Source organism: Bombyx mandarina, chromosome 21 (genome assembly GCF_030267445.1).
Source record: "Bombyx mandarina strain Sakado chromosome 21, ASM3026744v2".
In the NCBI taxonomy this organism is placed as follows: Eukaryota; Metazoa; Arthropoda; class Insecta; order Lepidoptera; family Bombycidae; genus Bombyx; species Bombyx mandarina.
In genome coordinates this window covers 8,191,500-8,212,870 of record NC_143227.1, presented here as the reverse complement: position 1 = coordinate 8,212,870, position 21,371 = coordinate 8,191,500, and the positions used below count along the sequence as shown (strand labels likewise).

At 40.2% G+C, this 21,371-nt stretch overlaps 2 protein-coding genes across 2 annotated transcripts; both read right to left on the bottom strand.

Annotated features, from left to right (window-relative positions):
- Positions 1-11,318: 11,318 nt before the first annotated feature.
- LOC114240248 (uncharacterized) lies at positions 11,319-12,541 on the bottom strand. Its single transcript, XM_028170712.2, has one exon. It carries the CDS (start codon positions 12,330-12,332, stop codon positions 11,652-11,654), a length of 681 nt encoding a protein of 226 aa, XP_028026513.2. The 5' UTR covers positions 12,333-12,541; the 3' UTR covers positions 11,319-11,651.
- A 1,504-nt stretch (positions 12,542-14,045) lies between these two features.
- LOC114240273 (acyl-CoA Delta-9 desaturase) lies at positions 14,046-20,197 on the bottom strand. Its single transcript, XM_028170743.2, has 5 exons — positions 19,847-20,197; positions 18,312-18,442; positions 16,069-16,274; positions 14,943-15,128; positions 14,046-14,457 (listed from the first exon to the last, which is right to left on the bottom strand). The coding sequence occupies exons 1-5, from the start codon at positions 20,049-20,051 to the stop codon at positions 14,187-14,189; spliced, it is 999 nt and encodes a 332-aa protein (XP_028026544.2). The 5' UTR covers positions 20,052-20,197; the 3' UTR covers positions 14,046-14,186.
- Between the last annotated feature and the right edge of the window lie 1,174 nt (positions 20,198-21,371).

The following is a 21,371-nucleotide window of genomic DNA, read 5'->3' as shown; positions in this document are numbered from 1 at the left end:
GACTTTGTATTCCATTGGCAGTCACAAAACTCTTCTGAACGACATCTTAGATAAATAACAGGTTAAGTATTAACCTTTATTTAATGCAGGTTTTGAACCGTATTCTTTGAAGGAGACGATTATATTCAAATCAATCTGTATTGACATATCAATAACATTTTTTTGTCCAAATGCACAGATTGCCACCTTTGATAATAGACGACTCAAATCATGTTAATTATTGTCAATAGTGGCGTTTGCGCCCATATACATGTACCATATACATGTACATGTACGGAAATTAATTTTGGGGTATTAATTAATTTATCACAGCATTATTACTTCACTTTGGTAGTAGTTCACGAAAAGGAGCTTTATTTTGATAAAAAACGCTCCGGTTTGGAAATTCACATTTTATTTTGGTTTTTTTAAATAATAATGGGCATCTACTCAATCAATGACATGCTATCTATTAATAACATGCATTGCTATAGGGCTGATAGTATGGGGGATGCGCGATATCTCGGCCATCAGAGTCTCTCTCGAACCGTGGTACAAGAGGAGCGATCAAAACTTGTGTCTGAAGTTGAGAACTTTCTGGGGCGTATCTCCAAGTGGATTGACCTGAATTCTGTTCATTTGCTTTAGTCTGGTACCCATAATACAGAGAATCTCAAATTGGGGCCGGATGGCTGTGCGTTATTTGTTTCCAGTTATTATCATTATTAATATTGAGCTTTTTGGCGGGAACGCGAGGAGTAAAGTTGTGTGATTTGTTTTATTTTGTCTATTTAGTGTTTCTTCAGATTTAAATGTGTAAGAACGGTGGTTTATTAACTGTTTAGAATCTGTGAAAGTGCACAAATGTGGATCCACAAAGTCCGCTGAGAAAGTCTCCGTAAATGACCACCATTTCAGTGAGATTATATTTCATTCCATATCATCTCATCTCATTTCATTTCATGCCATGTTTCATAATATTAATCAATTTAATTTAATTTAATTTAATTTCATTCCATATTATTATTTTCAGAGTTAATTACTACATTACCGTATGTTCCATGGGGAGTGCTCTAAGGAATTGTTCGAGATGATACCAGCATCTCGTTTTTACCATCGCACCGCCCGCCACCGGAGTAGAGTTCATCCATACTACCTGGAGCCACTGCGGTCATCCACAGTTCGTTTCCAGAGATCTTTTTTGCCACGTACCATCCGGCTGTGTAATGAGCTCCCCTCCACGGTGTTTCCCGAGCGCTATGACATGTCCTTCTTCACACGAGGCTTGTGGAGAGTATTAAGCGGTAGGCAGCGGCTTGGCTCTGCCCCTGGCATTGCTGAAGTCCATGGGCGACGGTAACCACTCACCATCAAGTGGGCCGTATGCTCGTCTGCCTACAAGGGCAATAAAAAAAAAACATTAATCAAATTACTTTCTCAACCTAATTTATCTATACAGTCCCACGCTGCTAATTTAATTCATATTTACACTGATACTAATAATGGCCAATATGGACAGTTTCCTTTGTTTTTTATTATTCATAAACTGTAGATAATTAAAACGGCGAATTATAAAAATCTTATTAAATAACACTGGCTAATGCACAAATCGTGCCGGAGCCAAAAATAGAGAAAAGAAATAAATATTATTATTATTCAACTAATTTGGTCTCTTGAAATTTTACAACTTCTAAATCTGAATGAGTTATAACAGATACTATACTAAGTGAATTAATACAAAGCTACGCGATATCACGCTTTCACACAAGTTTCAGCACTGTACCCAGATACAAATAAAGTTAAAATCTTTTATCGTCGTGGCTTTAAAGTCTGGCTATATAAAGTTTGTAACGATAGAAGTTGCCTAGTAAATCCTCCGAGGTCATTTCCCGAACAGGGTGCCGACACTGCCGACAGTGATGAGATATTGTACCTTAGACGAAAATGAACTTTATAATCTTTGACTAAAATATTCTGTTAAGCTACCTACCTATAATAGCTTAGTGATTACTTGTGTATGCTTTATTGTATACGAAAATTATATAATACAAAAATAAATTCAAAACTTTTAACACCTAATGTGACAGCTATAGACATAATAAATATGTGAGTATTTGAGAGACAGATAAACGCACGGCAATCTCGCTCTTATGTCTTTGCTAAAATCCGTAGATATCTCAAGGTGTACGCTGATAGGGGTATTCACTTCACGTCTCAAGGGGTTGAGACGTGAGGTGAAAGACCTTACTATAATTGTGTGATTAGTATAACAACATACCAACAGATGATTTAATGTCCACGCCGGTGAAACGTTTTTATATCGATTAATTATAGACTATAGATAAATAGATATTTTTGGTATCAGCCGTAAACAAATTTATGACGAGGCTCTAGGTAAACGAATGTCCAACTAAAGGAAAATAATGTGTTCATAAAATTGTAAAAAACACATTACAACATGGTTTGGGGTTACAATAAAAGTTTTAGGAAACACGACGTGCGAGCCGGTTAGACGTTAAAAGTTTTAGTTCCATCGCGGCCATTAGACAATGTTTGGTGTGTCGTGGCTTCGCCTGGAGTTGAATTAATGTACGTGCCTCTTTTATATGCGAAATGTACTTAAAGCCCTTGTAGTTGTTGGGTTAAAAGCAACAACACACAGAGAAAGACGGCCAGTTCGATGAGTAATATGAGAGTGGATACTTACTAAACCCTCTCTAATCTAGGTAAGCCTGATGTCTTAAGTTTCTACTGGAGTTTGAGGTTGTGAAAATACCTGAGGCGAGTTCTAGGCAACATTTATGTGTACAATAAAACATTAACGACGTGTATGCACGTGTGAACACTACTTGAACGCACCCACGATTCGTTATTGATTTGAACACTTCTGATATGGAAATTTTGCTCAAAGAATCTACTCCGTCGCTTGAAAACTAAATAGTCAATAACGACGTATTAGATTAGCGATAAAGAAAGCTGACGATACTCAATTGCTTCAAATTGGCCAGGTAAAAAAACAGCCAGCCAGAAAATATCGCCAGAAAAGATCGCCAGCGCAGCAATCACGTTAAGGTATACTTACCTAGCGTTGCTTAACAGTCATAGAAACGAAAGGCTTTTGAACCGCATTGTCATTTGCAAGTAAAAATGGCTTCTTTGTGATAGTCATAAGCTGTCATCATGTTGGCTAGGGTTTATGGTTCAGCACCTAGGTAATGCTCTAAACGAAAACTTATCCCTAAGTAAGTCATGGACACTGTTTGGTGGTCTAGTGCCGGTATAATTCATTACAGCTTTTTACCCAATGGCACCAGCATTACTGCGGATATGTACCCTTAGGGAGTGGATAAAATGTTGAAGAAGCTTGCGAATCTCAGACCAGCCATAGTTAATCGCTCGTTCCCGCTACTCCTTCTACAACCCTAAGCCTCATACGGCATAACAGAGGTATTTAAGCTACAAGAGCCAGGGGTGGAAGATATACGTCATCCACCGTACTCGCCAGACCTAGTGCCGACAGACTTTTATTTTTCCAAACCTTGGATAACTTCTTGGCCGGGAAAAATTCAATTCCTGAAAGTCAGTGCAAAATGCCTTCTAAGAATTTGTTAGCCCCATACACCTGCCTTCTTCAAGAAAGGCATTGAAAAATTACCATTGTGCAAAGATGCAGCGATACTATGGGTGCATATTTTGATTGATAGAAATAAAATATATTTATAAAAAAAATACTAACTTTCTGTACATATTATTATACTAAGCGGCTATTTCGTAGGTTAGGTAGGTAGGTTAGGTTAAGACCTTAGATATAGTTTTCACTTGAAAAGATAAAGTACAAAGAGTAGATATGCCACAGACTTTATTGAAGTTACACCGACTTTTCAATCTAAGCATTTTGAATATGGATTTTTAGCAGGTTGCTGATAGTAGCATGGATCTGGTTGTGGACCGGAGCGACTGTTCGCGCGACTCAGGGAATATTTACGTCCGTATTCTGATTGACCTTGTCCTTCGTGATCAGAAAAATTCCAACCTATTAATTGATTTGTAGTTTGGTCTAAATTGTATTTTTCGTTGGGTGTTTTCATTTTTCTTGCAATGAGGTACTGACTTCGTCCGCCATTTGATAATCATCATATAAAATTTTTTGTACTTCGGCTTCAACTGTTTTCATAATTTCATCGTTTTTTAAACTGTTAATAGTTTCTGTTATAAACCTGCAGAATTGTGTATAATTTTTTGGCCTATGAACTTTGTACGTAAATTTAATAGGATCCTGTTGAGGGGCCACTTTTCTACGATTAACATTATTTTCTAAATGTTGCCTAGAAAGGGTTCTTAGTAACATTTCTATTGGTTTTCGAATGACATCTTCTAAGTGGTATCCTTTGTAATTTGCTGAAAACTTAAGCCTTTTAGAAATTTCCTCATGATTTCTTATGAACCAGGCTACACGGCTTTTAGTCTCTTTTTCAAAGTTTTCACTTAAGAATTTAATTATATATGGATTTGAATAATCTAATGGCATTACAATTTATTTTTAAATGTGGTATTAATTATTGAAAAAAAAAAGAAACCTACGCTATAACTATGTATATTGTGTACATTGTACATCTCAAATATATTAAGTGTATAATCTATGATTGTACACAAACCTAGAAGTAAATAACATGAAAAGTCGAACTGACAGATGACATTTATAAAAATATGTTGTAATGAGTTCTAACAAATGAATATTTATGTATATTTTTAGTGTTTATAACAGGTACTTACTGCTCACGTGCAGTTTTAAATGTAATCACAATTATTGGAGATCCTATTTCGCATCCAATTTATATCTTTATTATTGTTATTGCTTAGATGGGTGATCGAGCTCACGACCCACCTAGTGTTAAGCGGTTACCGGAGCTCATAGACATCTTTAACGTGAATGCCACTACCCGTCTTGAGAGATGAGTTCGAAGGTCTTAAGTTTTACAGTACAACGCCTGTCCCACCGTTCAAACCCAAACGCATGACTGCTTCATGGTAGATATAGGGATGGTGGCGTACCTACCCGTGCGGAATCAGAATACGTCTTACCACCAATGATTACGCAAATTATAATTTTGCAGGTTTGGTATTTATTATACGATATTATACTTTTACAGCGGAAGTTAATCGTACGTATTTTATTAGATAAATTGGGACTTGCCAGTAGGCAAGTCCCAATTTTTATCCACTAGGATTCGAACACCGTGGTATCGCTTGATACGAATGCAATATTCATTCCGATAGAGGCACCCGTCACGTGCGGACGTGCTCATCGATCACTCGATTGCCCGGCCTTTGTTCGCCCCGCTTTTGTTAGCCCGGCAATTGTTCGCGCGGCCTGTGTTCGTGGTACATCTGCCGACCAAGTGTTTTTCCTGGAAGTTTTTATTTGTTTTGTTTCCTTTTGCTATTTCTGTGTTTGTGGTACATCTGCCGACAAACTGTCTTCCTGGAAGTGTTTTATTGCTTTGTTTCTTTTTGTTATTTCCGTTTTGTTGTGTTTTTTCTTTGTCCTGTAGTAATCGTGCCGCATCGCCACCTGTGTTCAATAGAACCGCTCAGGTCCGAGAAGTTGGGGCCTCGCCGCAAGGCGAGTGTTTTCTAAGACCCAGGGTAGCCCCACCTGGGCACGTAGCCATCATGGACGCTGTATTTGCGGAATTTCTCCGGCTTCGCTACCCAAAGCTCATTTCCGAGTTTCAGGCCTTCAAGGCCGATCACACCGCGAGCCCTCTCGTGGACTCCGCCGAGCTGGCTGCTCCTGCGTCGCCTGTACCTGCGTGCAAAGCTTCTGCATCGAGCACCGCAGCCTCCGTCGTGCCTGCCGTTCCCGCGTCGCCTATACTGGCGAGTAAAACTGCTGCGTCGTCCGCCGTGGTCACCGTTCCAGCAGCGCGATCATCCGCGGCCTCCGTCGCGCCCTCCAAAACACCTACTCGTAGGTCACCTGCGCCCGCCTCCTCGTCCTCCGACTCTGACTCGGAGATGGAGGTCGACCTCGCCCCCGCCTCATCGACGGATGGATTTACCCTGGTACAAAAGGGTAAGAAGCGTGCCGCGGAGTCTCGAGCTCCCGCGGCCGCTAAAATTAGCAAAGCCGCGAATGCGTCGCGCCCCCGCCCCCAGACTCCCGTTGCGCCTCCAGCCCGTGCCAGTCCGTCGCCGCGTCCGGTGGCACAAAATAAAACCCAGTCCCCTCCTCCGGTAATCCTTCAAGAGAAGGCAGCTTGGGATCGAGTTTCCCTGGCCCTTAAGGCCAAAAATATCAATTTCACGAATGCCCGTAACCTCGCGAACGGCATCCAAATAAAGGTGCATTCATCTGATGACCATAGGGCCCTCACCTCTTACCTCCGTAAGGAGCGTATAAGCTTCCACACTTATACGCTTCAGGAGGAGCGGGAACTCCGCGTTGTAATACGCGGAATCCCTAAAGAGTTAGATGTAGAGCTCGTAAAAGTCGACCTGTTAGAACAAGGCCTACCAGTGAATTCTGTGCACCGTATGCACACCGGTCGCGGTAGGGAGCCATATAATATGGTTCTAGTCGCTCTCCAGCCTACCCCCGAGGGTAAGAAAATCTTTAACACACAGACCGTCTGTAGGCTCTCTGGTATCGCTGTCGAAGCCCCCCATAAAAAAGGCACTCCTAGCCAGTGCCATAACTGTCAATTATATGGGCACTCTTCCCGTAACTGTCACGCGCGCCCCCGATGCGTCAAATGTTTAGGCGATCACGCCACGGCCCTATGCACTCGCGATCAAAAAACCGCGACGGAACCACCTAGCTGCGTCCTGTGTCGAACACAGGGTCACCCCGCAAATTACCGCGGATGCCCCCGAGCCCCGAAAATAAATCGCCGCGTCGCCCGCCAAAACCGCCTCCGAGCTTCCGGCCCAGACATCAAAGCCTCGGCACCCTCTGCACCGCAGGCTAAGCTAGCGTTCGTTCCGGCAGCGGTGCCCAGTGTCTCGGCCTGGGCGAAACCGCTGCCGTACACGAACACGGCTACAACTCCCTCCTCCGCGATTCGTCCCGCCCCCGTGACTCGTCCCTCTCCCGCGACTTGCCCTCCGACCGCGTCCGAAAATCTCGCTTTAGCGATCGACTTCTTTCAGTCGATCAACTTTGAGCGCGTTAACGCTTTGGGCGACGCCATTCGCGCTGCCTCCACTGCACAACACTTTATCGCCGTTGTGCAGGAATACGCCGACGTATACGCGTCATTAAATACGTACGTCCTCCCCTCACTCCGCCGGTAATCAATGGCGTATACAAGTAGAATAAAGCCCCTATCCGTGACGATAGGATTTTTTAACGCTTACGGTCTCGCAAATCAACGTGATCAGGTTTCTGACTTTTTGCGTGACCATCAAATTGATATCTTTTTAGTGCAGGAGACCCTACTTAAGCCCACGCGCCGTGACCCTAAAATCGCGAACTATAACATGGTCAGGAACGACAGGCTCTCTGCCCGTGGTGGTGGTACCGTCATTTACTATAGAAGAGCCCTGCATTGCGTCCCGCTCGATCCTCCCGCGCTCGCTAATATCGAAGCATCAGTGTGCCGAATCTCACTGACGGGACACGCGCCGATCGTTATCGCGTCCGTTTATCTTCCACCGGATAAGATCGTTCTAAGCAGTGATATCGAGGCGCTGCTCGGTATGGGGAGCTCTGTCATTCTGGCGGGCGACCTAAATTGTAAACACATCAGGTGGAACTCACACACCACAACCCCGAATGGCAGGCGGCTTGACGCGTTAGTCGATGATCTCGCCTTCGATATCGTCGCTCCGTTAACCCCGACTCACTATCCGCTAAATATCGCGCATCGCCCGGATATACTCGACATAGCGTTATTAAAAAACGTAACTCTGCGCTTACACTCGATCGAAGTAGTTTCAGAGTTAGATTCAGACCACCGTCCCGTCGTTATGAAGCTCGGTCGCGCTCCCGATTCCGTTCCCGTCACGAGGACTGTGGTGGATTGGCACACGCTGGGCATCAGCCTGGCTGAATCTGATCCACCATCGCTCCCGTTTAACCCGGACTCTACCCCGTCTCCTCAGGATACCGCTGAAGCCATAGACATCTTAACATCACACATCACCTCAACATTAGATAGGTCATCGAAACAAGTTGTAGCGGAGGACTTCCTTCACCGCTTCAAATTGTCCGACGATATTAGGGAACTCCTTAGAGCTAAGAACGCCTCGATACGGGCCTACGACAGGTATCCTACCGCGGATAATCGTACTCGAATGCGTGCCCTACAACGCGACGTAAAGTCTCGCATCGCCGAAGTCCGAGATGCCAGATGGTCTGATTTCTTAGAAGGACTCGCGCCCTCCCAAAGGTCTTACTACCGCTTAGCTCGTACTCTCAAATCGGATACGGTAGTAACTATGCCCCCTCTCGTAGGCCCCTCAGGCCGACTCGCGGCCTTTGATGATGACGAAAAAGCAGAGTTGCTGGCCGATACATTGCAAACCCAGTGCACGCCCAGCACTCAATCCGTGGACCCTGTTCATGTAGAATTAGTAGACAGTGAGGTAGAACGCAGAGCCTCCTTGCCACCCTCGGATGCGTTACCACCCGTCACCCCGATGGAAGTTAAAGACTTGATCAAAGACCTACGTCCTCGCAAGGCTCCCGGTTCCGACGGTATATCTAACCGCGTTATTAAACTTCTACCCGTCCAACTCATCGTGATGTTGGCATCTATTTTCAATGCCGCTATGGCGAACTGTATCTTTCCCGCGGTGTGGAAAGAAGCGGACGTTATCGGCATACATAAACCCGGTAAACCAAAAAATCATCCGACGAGCTACCGCCCAATTAGCCTCCTCATGTCTCTAGGCAAGCTGTATGAGCGTCTGCTCTACAAGCGCCTCAGAGATTTCGTCTCATCCAAGGGCATTCTCATCGATGAACAATTCGGATTCCGTACAAATCACTCATGCGTTCAACAGGTGCACCGCCTCACGGAGCACATTCTTGTGGGGCTTAATCGACCAAAACCGTTATACACGGGAGCTCTCTTCTTCGACGTCGCAAAAGCGTTCGACAAAGTCTGGCACAATGGTTTGATTTTCAAACTATTCAACATGGGCGTGCCGGATAGTCTCGTGCTCATCATACGGGACTTCTTGTCGAACCGCTCTTTTCGATATCGAGTCGAGGGAACCCGCTCCTCCCCACGACCTCTCACAGCTGGAGTCCCGCAAGGCTCTGTCCTCTCACTCCTCCTATTTGGCTTATTCGTCAACGATATTCCCCGGTCGCCGCCGACCCATTTAGCTTTATTCGCCGACGACACGACTGTTTACTATTCTAGTAGAAATAAGTCCCTAATCGCGAAGAAGCTTCAGAGCGCAGCCCTAGCCCTAGGACAGTGGTTCCGAAAATGGCGCATAGACATCAACCCAGCGAAAAGTACTGCGGTGCTATTTCAGAGGGGAAGCTCCACACGGATTTCCTCCCGGATTAGGAGGAGGAATCTCACACCCCCGATTACTCTCTTTAGACAACCCATACCCTGGGCCAGGAAGGTCAAGTACCTGGGCGTTACCCTGGATGCATCGATGACATTCCGCCCGCATATAAAATCAGTCCGTGACCGTGCCGCGTTTATTCTCGGTAGACTCTACCCCATGATCTGTAAGCGGAGTAAAATGTCCCTTCGGAACAAGGTGACACTTTATAAAACTTGCATAAGGCCCGTCATGACTTACGCGAGTGTGGTGTTCGCTCACGCGGCCCGCACACACATAGACACCCTCCAATCCCTACAATCCCGCTTTTGCAGGTTAGCTGTCGGGGCTCCGTGGTTCGTGAGGAACGTTGACCTACACGACGACCTGGGCCTCGAATCCATTCGGAAATACATGAAGTCAGCGTCGGAACGATACTTCGATAAGGCTATGCGTCATGATAATCGCCTTATCGTTGCCGCCTCTGACTACTCCCCGAATCCTGATCATGCAGGAGCCAGTCACCGTCGACGCCCTAGACACGTCCTTACGGATCCATCAGATCCAATAACCTTTGCATTAGATGCCTTCAGCTCTAATACTAGGGGCAGGCTTAGGGACCCCGGTAACCGTACTCGTCGAACTCGACAAAGAGGTCGACGTGCAACCTAACCCATGCATCAGCCCGCTGAGTTTCTCGCCGGATCTTCTCAGCGGGTCGCGATTCCGATCCGGTAGTAGATTCATTCGCGAAGCAGCTACTCTTGAGCTGTTAGGTCTCCTCCGGAGGCGCTCGGGTAGCTGTTAGCAAATCCCACCTCTCCTGGCTGAGCCTTTGCTCGCCCACGTGTCCTGTTGAAACTGGAAAGGCCTTCGGGCCACCAGTAAACTTTCAATCATAAAAAAAAAAAATAAAAAAAAAAACGAATGCAATAAAATGATTCACTGAGTATGAACATTTATTGCACTTTGTTGTTGACAGTAGGTAATCGATGCGGATAAAATATAACTTATTAAACTGAAGGCGCTAAGTTTTTTCTAATTAATTTGGTAGTCGATTAACAATGATACTATGACTAGTTGCGGTATTAGTCTCGTTCGACTTTAGTTGACAACCGACTTTTGGCGGGTACTTATCGCCAACGACAATGTTATTGCTATTAGACCGTAAGATTTGAGCGTGAATCGTTAGATTTGAGCCCCGTGAGCTCACCTACTAGTTAAGGTTCCGCTGAAATAGCCTCTCAAGGCTATCAGCTTAGGTAGAAAAAAAAATGAGCGTGACCTAAGCGGATGTTAATCGGTTTAACTAATGTCATAATGATGTATTACCGTACCGTAGTTTAGCGATAGTATAAGCGTTTTTTTTTCGATTAGGAGATAGTTGCCGGATTTCCACCTAGGTGAGATATATAGACAATAAAGACCCTAGTCGCTTAACAACTTGAGCCCAAGCGCATAAGTCGAGTTGAAACCGCCAAATAATACAAATTCGTGTAATTACTCGTGTTAAGTGGTATAATGAGTATGCACGGGTAAGTACCACTATAGCGGTAATTTCTGCCGCGAAGCACATTTAAATTAATTTCAACTTAAACTTCATTGTAGATTGACTTCATAGTACTTGTTGAATGTCCAAATTTATTCTAAAAGGATCTACAATCTTAAGACAAACTCAGCGAACTCTTTTGTATTACATAATTATATGTAGCAGTTTTGCGGACTTTTGCGTTCCGGCTTGACGAATAATAGTACAACCGTTAAGCAATATAATTAATATTGCAAGTTCAATGTTTCAATGGCATCTACTGATGTTCATCCAAGGTAATTCAAAATTAAGTTATATTTAGAAAATAAGTTATCCGTTTGGTATTAGTGATTCATTTTTTATGTTTTATTTTGAATTTTAAGTAAGGCATGCGTATCGGTAATTTATTAGCAGAAACTGTTGCGGAAATCGACCTAAAATATATCAGGATCATCAACACCAGGATGGCTGTGAGTTTGTTTGTTGATCTAGTGTGACAAAGAAAATCCTGACGATCTTAATATAATATAGGTATAGTTCACATGCAATGTTGCTGACGATGATGTCGAAGACAGAGCGAATACTTATAATCAAGGTACGAAAATTGAAAGGAAGGAAAAAAATTGTTAAGTAATCAATTCAAACATTTTGTTGGTCCTGGAGGGTCTGAATCTTTGTAATGGTCCGGATCTGGATGAGGTCCAGTACGACTTTTCACGTCTCTGGTTAAACGCCACACACGGCCGCACCTATGCGGGTTTCTTCTAAAGAAGCTGTCTTCCAATCTCCATCCATATACCCATCCGCTACATTCATTAAAGTAGTATTTGGCTTCTGGAGCTATTTTGCTTCTCTTCGACAGATATACCTTTCTTCCGAAATTCGGTATGTCCTTGTAAATTATAGCCTTTTGTTCTGGAGGAACCGGTCTCATTATAGGATCAGCTGAAAGATCTGTATCTGATCGCTTCAGTCGTGGATCTTCAGCAGGATCGCCCAGGCCGACATCTACTATAGAATTGCCTTTTTTGATAAAGGATATTCCTGGTATCTCTTTTACATCACGTATAGGCTTACGTCTTCTATTGTATCCAGCTACCTCGTGATCTCTTGTTATGGTTGCCATTCCTCCTATCATTACATTTTCTAAAACGTCTGATTCAAAATAACCTTTTGGCTCTCGATTGAGGGTAGCGGCTTCTTTCAGTTTATTGGAATGTATACGATTCCATTTCATCCGCAAAAGCGCTGTTTTGTCATAGTTCTCGATTAAAAATTTTATTACATCTGGATTCGTAATATCGACAAGAGGCATTTTTATACTCTTAGTACGTATTTCAAACTAAACAACATATATATCACAAGTAATAAATTACTGTAAACTTGTCCAAACAGAAATATTATCATAAAAGCAAATGTATATCTACAATGGCTACGTTTTAATGAAATGACAAATAATGACAATTTCAGTACCTATCAGATAATTTAGTAATAGGCCAGAACGTTTCAAGAAGTTTCAAGTCTGTCAAACTAGCTTATAACTATATTTCAGTTAGATGTGTGAAAAAAACAAATCAATTTTAAAATCTAAAATATGGTATTTAACTGAATACTCATACACTGAAATAGATATGAGAATAAATTAAGTTATTAATATATTCAAATGGATAAGTTTCAAACGTCCGTATTGTCCTCTATTTTAACGAATGAGCTTTTTGAACAGAACAAATATACACAAAATTTTGATTGCCTTTAAAGCAAAGAGTACGTATAGTATATTTTCTATGGTCTACATTTTTAAGCAATCGTGTCAAAAAGAATTTAATTGTTACGTGGATTATATAGCAAAGTTTTGCTTACACAAAGCTTTATATACACAATAAGCACAAATTCCAGACTAACTGAGTTAAGTTAGTAAGTTAATTTGTTTGGACGAGCTGAGAACGAAGTGTCATCCCGAATATTTCATAATGCCACTTATGGACGTAAGTAACCCTAAAGTTATTAATTTTCTCATAGAAAATTACGAAAAAGAAAGCAGATTACGTGCTAAATGGTTTAATCTGCATAAGGAAAAGATAGAGAAATGCGCAACGCTAAAAGTAGATACTAAGAATTATACTCATAGTGATATCGCCGAAGCTACTATGATCAGTGGCATGGAAGCTATCACACGAGACCACGTTTCTGCTGTGGTCCATAGATTCAGAAAACCAGTTCCAGATTATTTATTAGCTAAGGTAGAAACGGTTAGAAAAATCCAACCTCCAATGATAGCTGCTACAAGTTCAGAAAAAGATATATTAAAAGAAAGTAAAAAATCATATTTAAATATGAGGAATAAGAGAGGTCCAGACGATAAGTATCTGTACATGGAGAGTGAAAACTGGAAATACGGTTGGAAGTTGAATGAGAGTGAATTGAAATTGAGAGGACCAGAACATGGAAAAATAAATCACCTGCTACACAGCTTAGTAAGCCGTGTAGGACCCCAACCAGATCCAGTGCATTACGCTTTGCCCGATACCGGCTACGAATGTTGTGGTGGAAGTATTTAAATGCATAATGCGTGCAATGTTTTTGGAACGAAGTTCCTTATGGGACGATGCGGAGGGATACCTTAACCGGGAAAAAACGTCCGTAACGTAAGATTTTTATTAGTAATGCACACAGTGTACGACTTAGCTTTGTAATAACGTACAAACATTTTTTATCATTCATTGACCACGATCTCAGAGCGTTCGTTTGCCCAATACACTAACTCTTATGCAAACAACCGTGAATGAAGTGTACCACAATAAGTTCGCACGTTACCGAATGACCGTGGGTTGTTGCGAAACCTCCAGTTTTATTTACTTTATACCTCCTAAATAGAACTTTAAATTAATATTTTTTTAATAAGGAACTTCGTTCCTATCCGGTGTCCAACGACACCACAAATCTTTTTTTTATTTACTTAAGTAAATGAATTCTATTTTCAATAAAATAATTCTTAAGTTTTTTGTACTATAAAATAATTAGTTTAACATTCGATGTTTTATTTACATAGCAATTACTTACACACAAAGATACATCTAGATTTCGTATAATAACATCGCATAAGTTTGAACAATTTTATTGGCTCTGTAGTTGATTTTAATAAAGGTTTTATGTACTAGTTTTTGTTTGCTTAATTTGTCTTTGTAACTAGAATGGGAAAATGCACCGGTGTTCCATCGCCTAATTTCTTGGCAATAGAATTTATCATCTCTGGAGTAGCTTCCTTCAGATCATAAGCCCAACCTATTTTCTCGAACAACTTTATAAATTTAGTGCCAAAATTGAAGAAATCGAAATGCTCTGCAGCTTTATAGTCAAATGGAAAAGCGTGATGATAGTTATGCCAGCCTTCACCCAGTGTGCAAATTGATACGAATCTATTTTCAGCTGGAACTATATTTCTGGAAATAGGAAATTTGACTGAAATTACAGCTGTGATTTTTAAAATAAATTATTTTACAATTTTACATACATATGGGTATACTTCAACACTTTCGGAAATAAACTTTCAATAAGTAACGCAATGCCGTTTATAAAATATTACAGTAAATATATGTATCTATATATATTATAAAAATGAATTGCTGTTCGTTAGTCTCGCTAAAACTCGAGAACGGCTGGACCGATTTAGCTAATTTTGGTCTTGAATTATTTGTGGAAGTCCAGAGAAGGTTTAAAATGTAGATAAATATGAAAATTCTCGAAATTAAATAAAAATAACAATTTTGTTTTTCCTTTGATGGGTCCCCCGTCGGACGAATTCCTTTTGTTTGTTTTAAGTTTATTTTATACAAAAGTTTAGGTCTTTGGTTTATCGGTTGAGGTACTACGAAGTCTGCCGGGTCAGCTAGTATGAAATAAATATAATTTGATTAAAAGAACTTACTTATTATAAGGTTTGTAACCAAATGTATGCGCAAGACTATTCACAGTGAGCTCACTATGAAACATGCCAAGAAACCTTATGAAGCATTGCCATGCCACAGCACATTTCCATTCTTCGTTCCACAACAAAATCCCCAACATTGTTGGCAGAATATAGCAGAAAACTAGCTTCAGGGAGTTGAAGTTTCTGAAATAAGTTGTAAATAATGAATCTTTTTTATCCACGAACATAAATCGATCTGGTTGGCTCTAAATAGCTACAGTAAGACTCTAATGAAATCAGGCATGCTTTTTTCAAACAATTTGGACCGCTATCATTCTGTTTTGTTGCTGTTTATGTGCAATTTATTGCTGTTATTGAGGACAGTGACATTGTTAATGTTTAAACCATTTGCTTGTCTCATAGCATATGATGGTAAACTAAAAATATATTAATAAAAAACCTAAACTCAGGATCTTGACGGCCATTCCATGTACATTTTACTCGTTTAACTAATTCATGCGTGTCTAACTTGAATTGATATGGATCGATGCCAAATAAAAGTTGCCAAAAGATATTCAACTTTTCTGCGAGGATCTTTTAATGCTTGCGCTGAACAGACGTGCCTATAGGCAGGCCATCTGGTCAACGGAGGTCGTGGACATCTTAACGTCGTTTATTTATTTCTGAGTTTTGAGCGGAACTTGTAGGATATAGACCCACTTGGAGGCGTAAGGTCGAAGCCTAAATTATGTTTTATAACGATTGCACCACACTTCGAATTTGAATGCATAATTGTTTCATAATAGAACTACAATAACCAACATATATAATATATTTTGGCGATCGCAATTTCTAATTCCGAGAATGTCCAGTCTCTGGCGTATTCTTAACGCATCTTTTACAGTACCTACGTTGGGAGTTGTAGCCCCCCAAAAACAGATCGGGCAACTTGTTAAAAATCGACACCAGACACCTTAGAACTCATATCTCTATACTATACTGAGACCTTACAACTCGTATCTCAAGGTGGGTGGCGGTATTTAGGTACGTTGTAGATGTCTATGGGCTCCGGTAACCACATAAAACCAGGCGGTCTGTGAGCTCGTCCACCCATCTATGCAATAAAAAAGCCAATGTAACTTACTTGTCATAAAACCTCAGAAATGGATCATTTTCAATATCGCTCATATCAATTTGTTTCCCTCTAAGTATAACTTCATTATTCTTCTTCATCATTAACCAGCCAATGTGTGAGAAAAATAATCCTCTATTCGCGTTATGTGGGTCCGCGTCGGTATCACTGAATTTATGATGTATTCTGTGATCGCGTACCCATTGGTATAAAGAGTTCTAGAAGAAATGAGAGGTGCGAATTTAATATTTGATATAAAAACGACAAAATATTTTAGTGAAAACCTTGTACCTTTGTATTGGTATCGATATTTGTAATATATTCAATTTTATTTTGATAACAAAAAAATCACATGCTTCTTCCAGTAACAAGCAAACATACCTGCGTGGTATTTTTCTATAATAACATATGTAATTATAGAAAAAACAGTATTTAAAAGGGAATGTGTCAAATACTTTTTTTTATAAACGTTTTTTAAATTTTTCGTTATACAATTTGCAATTAGACGATATTTTATTTTATTCTTTGAACTTTGCTATGTTGTAAATTCGTTGCCGTCTCAATAATAAATAAATAATTAGTTACTTGGTGTCAGCTATGTGCCATACATTGAGCAATTAGCCGTGGCTTCTAACGAAGCTACCTATTCATTTAAATCAAAACAGCGTGGCACAGAAACTTTTCTTGTAAGTTTGACAGTTCTGAGGCTTCACTTTGCTTGTTGCGGTACTGATGTGTGTAGTTAATAAATGAAATATGTTTATGTACAATCCAATAATTTACGACTTTTTATACCTTGTTTAAACATATTCATTATAAAGGGTGTGATTCTGCAAGAACTATATGTAGAGATATTGTAGTACATATAATATATTTTAAATTTCTTATTACATTTGTATATATGTAGAGAAAATTATAATATGCCGTAATATGACTGACTGACACGGTGGTGCAGTAGATAGCCCCGCTGATACATGCGCCTAGGGTCGCGGGTTCGATTCCTACATCGAAAAAACATTCGTAGAATGAACAGGTTTGGTTGCCCTTTACTTTGATTTCTATATATGGATATTATATTTAAACGATATATCAATCTCCCGTTTCCACAGAACAGAAAATCCTAGTTTGAGGCTAGATGACCCTGTGCGACTCGTCCCTGGTAATAATAACTATTATGATTAGAATTTTGCCTTCGTTTAATTATTTCCGCAGCATGTGCATATATAAAGTTTTGTTACATGAGAAATCTAATATACAATACTTTTATATATACGTCCATATATGTATGTATATCCCGCAGTTTTACACCCTATAATAATTTAAAAAAAAACAGGTATATTGTAGTTGTAATGTTCAATAATTACCAGTTAACCTTATATGGGTTTTATTGCTATTTCAGATCCCGTAATTTCAGTGATATAATAAGAAACGAATTTTATATCTTCTGATTAAATAAACTACTATAAATATAGTATACATATACTTACTATAAATATAGTAATTTCTAAAAACAAACAACTTGCTAAGCTCAAAGATTCATAAAAAAAATGTCTGATTTTTGTATGAGAGATAGTTGATTGAACCTACAAACTCTGTAACTAGATACGGCAAAATTTACCAAAACGCAGTTAACTATTATTGAACCAGAATCTTTCCCCGAAATACGAATAATCGTACCGAGTTTCTGTTGAGTTGGGTAATCGACGCATGAATACACAGAGCAAATGAGCAAATAAATCTATAATACTGATTTCATTTCCACCAAACGTAATGCTTTTGTTTACCCCCGAAACGAACGGCGATATGGAATATTTCTGCTGCAAAGTAGACAAGCGTTCTGGTTCGAAGGGCGGGACAGCCATCACATTGAGATTTTTTTTATAGCTTAGATGGGTGGACGAGCTCACAGCCCACCTGGTTTTAAGTGGTTACTGGAGCCCATAGACATCTACAACGTAAATGCGCCACCCACCTTGAGATATAAGTTCTAAGGTCTCAAGTATAGTTACAACGGCTGCCCCACCCTTTAAACCGAAACGCATTACTGCTTTACGGCAGAAAAAGGCAGGGCGGGGGTACCTACCCCCGCGGACATGAGGTCCTACCACCAGTAGAAGAACCTATGACCTCTTGTTTAAAGGTGGAAGAAGAGATTCACGTGACGTGAATGGTTACTTAACAGCCGGTTGTCCGCGAGGTCGTCCATGCAACCAGAGCAAAAATAAACCTGCAACGTGATTATTTTATTAATTTACCTGACCAGCAGCGGAGAAGCATAAGAGCAAAAACAATTTTAGCGGGAGTTTTGCTTTGTACGATTTGTGTGTCCACAAGCGATGTGCTCCTCCCGTTATGCCGAAACCAGTCGCCACGTACATTATCGCAGCTAAAAAGTAAAATTATTTTTATACAATTTCAAGCTAGCGTATTCGAACATCAGATAACCGTTGGTCAGATCAGAGAACTGCGCTCACTGGACTCTCCGTTGCGACCGCCCTGAGATAAGCCGAAAACCGAAGGAAATGGAAGCTGATAGTACAAAGAGCTACGAAGGGCTTCCAGGGACACGACCTTCAGCAATGAAGTATGCAACTAAGAAGAAGAAGAAGAAATTCGAACATCAGGGTTCACGGCCAAGCGTCAAGTGTTCATCGGCAGCCGCAGACATTACACTCTGAAATCTGAAGCATCCACTTTGATACTTTACTATAAAGTTTCAGTTACGCTGGATTGATAACTAATTCCATAAGTCAAATCGGAAAGCATGTTTGATTCGTTGTTAAAATACACAGTATATTGGCATTGCTCCGTTCCTTTCGTAATCCTACTGGTACTAGTACTCAAGAAATAAATTAGGGTTACAAAGTAAACAAACTTCCCCCGAATTACGAATTTCTTTGTGTCATCGGTGCCGTTATCATACATATACTGAAAAAGAAAATTTACAGGCAAATTAGTGTCGTAGGACTGCCTAAAAACAAGACCAATGAGCCGATCTAAGAGGGAAGGCGTTGAGTTCTCCGGGTATTTGGTTTTGTCTCGTATTTCCAGCACCCATAACGCGGAAAATCTTAGTATGGTCGTTGAGCATTGGGGAACACTCATTTACCTCCTCTTATTAGATTGCATTCAACGATTATCATATAAATTATATACATATATAACTAATCATAAATTATTGAATAATTAGAAAAATACATCGGTAATTATCAATTAATTAAACATTTAACTGATCATTAATTATTCTGTAGTTATTATATGACCTATTTATAGATAGGTATTACTTTATACATTTATAGTATACTTTCTTCGGTTTTTGCGAATCATAGACGTAATTAAAACTACTTTTGCGGCTTAGTCTCGCGTTTTTTAATTGTTATTATTTCATATAATAGAAGTTTCGAATATTTTACAGTTTTCGTGGTCACGGACGACAAAAATGTTCTTAATCGAAATTCCAATATTGTCCAAGGATAAATTTAAACGTACTATTATTACTATAAATTTTTCTATTTTATTCATATATCAATCAATTTTTTTTTTTTAGTTGTTTAGTAGCTACTGTCAGACTTTTGAGTTATTAATAAAAATGTGGAAATAGTTAGTTTTTTTTAAATATCAATGATAATGCCGCATAAGAGAAAAACTTAATATATAATCTTGATCTAAGTCTTCAAGTGTTGGTGATTACGTTCGAATTTCGACAGTTGGGGAACGATAGTTAATCATTAATTAACGTATAATTTATTATATCATTACAGTATGTGTAGTATAATTTATCATCACTTACCGAAAACAACAGTCTGCCATTTTACTGGGAAAGCAAAGTTATAACACCAATAAGCTCCGATGACATGGTAAAGCGTTATTATAATAAAACTCGGCCATTTTATATCGTTTTGGAAGCCTAAGCTTTTTTCAAATGTTCTGAATATTTCACTAAGCGATCTCTCCGGTGTAATTTTTTTTTCCATTACTTTTTTATCTCTCTCCATTCTTTTGTGCTGGAGTTTAAAATAACTTCCTTGTTCGAGTTGTGTCCGAGGCAATTGTCGGCAGGTATTTAATTTCGTTAAGCGAACATTTATTCAAAGTACACTTTCGATTGTTTTGATGGCATACTTGGAAAAATACAGGCCAAATGCAGATTACAGTATGTTGTTTTTTGATAACTACTACTACTGTTTTGGAATTTTTTGGATTGTAGTAAATCCAAACTACTAAATAGGTTGTTATGAGATGTTCTTATCGCGATCAGTAATATAAAAATATTCGGATGCATGAATTCGACTAGTGAGTATCTTGCACCTTTAATCAGTATCTCGTCATGGGTGCCTTCGAGCATCGTCCAGAGGTACCATATCCGCGATTACTAACAGAAAGACAATATTGCTTTTTATTGTTTATATTGATTGTTTTGCGCTGTTAGACGGCAATACAAAGAACGAGATCTGAAATGTCATTTGGCAACCAATAAATCCTAAATATTACAATGATAATAATGCAAACATGGTTACCACTAGTTAGTTACCTTACTAACCACCTTATCAACTAATCCGTAGCAGTAATCTCTTTGCAATTATTTTTTTTCTTCCAAATTATTACAGTTCCCGTGCCTAGTTTTACTAATGCCTAACATTGTAGCTGTATCGGCGTATTGTAAGCTCACGTCAGTGGGTTATCACCAACGACCAACTTGTACTCCAGGCATTCATGCGTTTACATTCTGAGGGCTAGGATGAATATGACTTCCTATGGATATAATTAAGAGTTCCACCTTGAATTTCAACGTGGGCGGCGGCATTTATGTTGAAATCTTTTTTTTTTTATTGCCCTTGTAGGCAGACGAGCATACGGCCCACCTGATGGTGACTGGTTACCGTCGCCCATGGACTTCAGCAATGCCAGGGGCAGAGCCAAGCCGCTGCCTACCGCTTAATACTCTCCACAAGCCTCGTTTGAAGAAGGACATGTCATAGCGCTCGGGAAACACCGTGGAGAGGAGCTCATTCCATAGCCGGATGGTACGTGGCAAAAAATATCTCTGGAAACGCACTGTGGATGTCCGCAGTGGCTCCAGGTAGTATGGTTGAACTCTACTCCGGTGGCGGGCGGTGCGATGGTAAAAACGAGATGCCGGTATCATCTCGAACAATTCCTCAGAGCACTCCCCATGGAACATGGAACATACGGAATCTCTATGGAAGCCATCAGGGAACAGGTGGACTGCGAGTTAGACCGCCTATCACTGTAATAAACCAATTATGTATGAAATACTGCACCCCCGGTTTCCCTTCATAGATGTTTCTTTTTAA